Here is a 4,088-nt window from a genome sequence, read left to right as displayed (position 1 = left end):
CCCCCGCGTCCCCCGCGTAATCTACGCCCCTGTGTGTGTGTGTGTTAGTGAGTGTGAGTATGTGAGTGTGTCTGTGTGTGTGTGTGTGTGTGAGTGTATGTGATGTGTGTGTGCGTGTGTGAGTGTGAGTGTGTCTGTGTGTGTGTGATTGTGTCTGTGAGTGTGTCTCTGTGTGTGTGTGTGTGTGTGTGTGTGTGTGTGTGTGTGTGTGTGTGAGTGTGAGTGTGAGTGTGTGTGAGTGTGAGTGCGAGTGTGTGTGTGTGTGTGGGTGTGTGTGAGTGTGTCTGTGTGTGAGTGTGAGTGTGAGTGCGTGTATTTGTGTGTGTGTGAGTGTGTCTGTGTGTGTTAGTGAAAGAAGTTTTTTAGGACTGTCCTAACTCTTGTCTTGTAAGCATTGAAAGTGGTCTGTGATTTATACAAGCTCCAAAAAAAGTACCATAAAAGTCATCCATATGACTAAAATCCCACTTTTGTCAGATTTTCAGTGAACAATTTTCATTCTGTTCATCATAGGGCTATCAAATTGTGATCTGTTGGTTCAACTGGCCACGACAGCTGTTACAGTCATTTCTGGTTCCCTTGAAGTTTATAAAAAAAAATCTAAGGTTTATAAGTAAAAATCTAAAACATAACCATTATGGAACGTTTTGTAAAAGTCACTTTACAGTTGTGAATATAAAACCTGAAAATAACCCGTAGTGAATGTGGGGTGGAAGGTGCTGAGAGTCGTTAAAGAGCGGTTTGAGTCGGGATCTGTTTGCAAGTGTGAGTCTGAATGTGTTAAATCAGGTGAGAAATCACATTCACATTGAATCGCTTCACAGGGCGAGTCTGGACATAAATGCTTTACATTTGCATTTCACCCAATGTGTGAGACTTAATTAAATGTGTTGAGGAAAAGATGATAAATGTCTTATTATTTTGTCTTCTATAACAAGCAAAAACAAACATGCAGCACGATCAGTGTAGTCTGATTCACTTCTGATCTGTTTGAATCATTGTAACAAATCTTTAGCTGATTCATCAGAACATCTGATTCACTTGAGTGAAACATGTCAGCCTGTTGCAACACTTTTTATAATAAATGATATTGTAGTTTTAATCAACATTAAACCACATTGATACACCTAGAATATTAAACTGTGACTCTTTAAAACATTGAAAATATTACTAGTTACTGTGCTTTTTTTCTATGCGTTTGTTTTGCGCAATATTTGTTTGCCAGAATGTTCTGAGAAAGATTTTGGTTCCCACAATACATTTTTAAGTTTTATATTAAGAGTGTAACATTTATAAATAAAAGTTATTTTATAATTGTACATTTAAAATGTAAAAATAACATTTAAGAAACATTCCGTTTTTTATTGTTGTAAATATAAAATCTAACCATTAAAGAACGTTCTATAAATGTTGTTTAATCGTTGTGAATATAAAACCTATTCTGAGAATTGTTATAATAATAACTGTTCAGAGAATGTTAGATTTTGGTTCACAGAACATACTTTTTTTACGATGTTACTCACTGAGCATTGTGAGTAACACAAACAACAACTCGACACTTCAAAACATATTGGTGCTGTCAAGCTCGTCGTCATCTTCAGCCAAGTGCTTTGTTTGTGTGTGTATGTGTCTGTGAGTGAGTGTGTGTGTGTGTGTATGTGTGTGTCTGTGTGTATGTGTGTGTGTGTGTGTGTGTGTCTGTGTGTATGTGTGTGTGTGTGTGTGTGTGTGCGTGTTCATGTGTGTCTGTGTCGTGTGTGTGTTCGTGTGTGTGTGTGTGTGTGTGTGGGTGTTTGTGTGTGTCTGGGGCGTGTGTGAGTGTGTGTTCGTGTGTGTGTGTGTGTGTGTGTGGGTGTTTGTGTGTGTCTGGGGCGTGTGTGAGTGTGTGTTCGTGTGTGTGTGTGTGTGTGTGTGGGTGTTTGTGTGTGTCTGGGGCGTGTGTGAGTGTGTGTTCGTGTGTGTGTGTGTGTGTGTGTGGGTGTTTGTGTGTGTCTGGGGCGTGTGTGAGTGTGTGTTCGTGTGTGTGTGTGTGTGTGTGTGGGTGTTTGTGTGTGTCTGGGGCGTGTGTGAGTGTGTGTTCGTGTGTGTGTGTGTGTGTGTGTGTGTGAGTGTTCATGTGTGTGTGTTTCAGCTGCATACAGGCCCTGTGCTGATGACGAGCTGCTGATGGCGATCTGCACCAGTGACTTCGGTAAGATCCACCTGCTTCTTACTGTTTTAAACTCTTATTTACCCTATTATTAAACTCCTGTGAAGTCAGAATGTATTTCCAGAAAATAAGTCACACCTGACTATGTCACACAGTCTCATTGTTGAGGGAAAAAAAGTTGCAAAATAAGTTGCATAAGTGGTAAAGTCACATTTTATTACTACATTCATAAATAATGTAAAATACAGGTTAATAACATTACTATAGACAGGTATTTTATGTTTTGTGTGCTTGACATTAATTGCATTACATAAGTTGCTTTGGAGAATAAGTCGTCGCATGTTTCAAAGTAAAGATCATGTTCCATGAAGATATTTTGCAAATGTCCTACTGTAAATATATCAAAACTTAATTTCTGATTAGTAATATGCATTGCTAAGGACTTCATTTTGACAACTCTAAAGATGATTTTCTCAATATTTAGATTTTTTTGCACCCTCAGATTCCAGATTTTCAAACAATTGCATCTCGGCCAAATATTGTCCTGTCCTAACAATGGAAAGCTTATTTATTCAGCTTTCAGATGGTGTATGAATCTCAATTTCGAAAAATGTACACTTATGACTGGTTTTGTGGTCCATGGTCATATTTCAGATGTTAAAGATTGTGACTTTTATTCTGTAAGTCGTGGTAAATCTCTGTCACTGCTGCTGCTCTTTCTCTCAGTGGTGCGCGGCAGTATTCATCACGTGGAGGAGGATGATGAAGATCAGATGTCAGTGGTGTTGTCTCTGAGTCACGTGTACCGTCAGAAGAGCCGTGTGTTTGTGTCCGGAGGCGGGGGGCGCGGGTGCACCCGGTGGACGGGTCGTGTGAAGATACTGCGGTGCTGCGGCCCGCGAGCAGCACAGGGCGAGCTCCTCTTTACGGGCGCGGTGCGGTTCCAGGAAGCATGGCTGCGATGTGCTGCTCTCTATAAAGACTTCATCAGACTGTACCGAGCGGCTCTGGATGCAGGAACAAACCCCTGCCACATAGACACAGACTGAGAGACGCACAGACAGACCTCTGCTGGCGTTGCAGGACTCTGGCTGAATCTCATCAAAACATGCATGCTTTTTTTGTTCATGCCTCGGTCCGGTTCACATTTTATCCCAAAATCCAAAGAAATAAATAAGAAACTATATTTAGGATGCTTGTAAATGAAATTAGGATTATTTTAGAACCAGTTTACATGATTTTAATAATAATTAAACACATTGCCCCTCCAAATTTATCATCACTGTATTTCATCCAGAGGCTTTTTTAAATTTATTTATTTATTCCATTTTTATTTTAATTTATAATTCATACTTTTCAGCTGGGGTTTCTTTAGATTTATTACTGCCAAATGTTTCAATTTTGCAGTAATACTGTTCTTTAATCAGCATAAATTAAATTTAAATTCAATACTGTATATTCTGCCATTATGTATGAATATTTCACTTATTTCAATATTTAATTTACTTTATCTTTGTTGATATAATAATAATAATTATTATTATTATAAATTATATTATTATTACAATTATTATTAAGCTTGATTTGTGAATAATAATTAAACATATTTAAACAAAACTTAATAATGTATGTTCTGTGACCCAAAACACTGTCATAATGTTAGAATTATAATAATAAAGTTAGGGGGGGAAAAACAATAACAGTGCATTTAAATAGTGAAATAGTTGTATATAATGGCTCTATTTGTCGTGCTGAATTTAAATAATATTTTTTTCATATTACTGTAATAAAAAATTGTCCTGAGAATAATGGCACAATTTATTTTTTGATTTATTCCCAAAATATTTCTTGATTTGTGTTGATTTTGGGGTGAAATGAGGCCTGGGTGTGTTTTGGCAGTTTTTCAGTGGGTCCAGATGGATGGATCTCTGTCATCAAT

The 4,088-nt window shown here is 37.7% G+C and overlaps 1 protein-coding gene across 1 annotated transcript; it reads left to right on the top strand.

Moving 5' to 3' along the window:
• Nucleotides 1-2,072: 2,072 nt before the first annotated feature.
• LOC107574263 (meteorin-like protein) lies at nt 2,073-3,441 on the top strand. Its single transcript, XM_016260712.1, has 2 exons — nt 2,073-2,191; nt 2,876-3,441. Exons 1-2 carry the CDS (start codon nt 2,167-2,169, stop codon nt 3,196-3,198), a joined length of 348 nt encoding a protein of 115 aa, XP_016116198.1. The 5' UTR covers nt 2,073-2,166; the 3' UTR covers nt 3,199-3,441.
• The last annotated feature ends 647 nt before the right edge of the window (nt 3,442-4,088 follow it).

Source organism: Sinocyclocheilus grahami, unplaced genomic scaffold (genome assembly GCF_001515645.1).
Source record: "Sinocyclocheilus grahami isolate Dianchi unplaced genomic scaffold, SAMN03320097.WGS_v1.1 scaffold2164.1, whole genome shotgun sequence".
Classification (NCBI taxonomy): Eukaryota; Metazoa; Chordata; class Actinopteri; order Cypriniformes; family Cyprinidae; genus Sinocyclocheilus; species Sinocyclocheilus grahami.
Note: the sequence above shows the minus strand (reverse complement) of the source record. Positions and strands in the feature narration are given on the sequence as shown.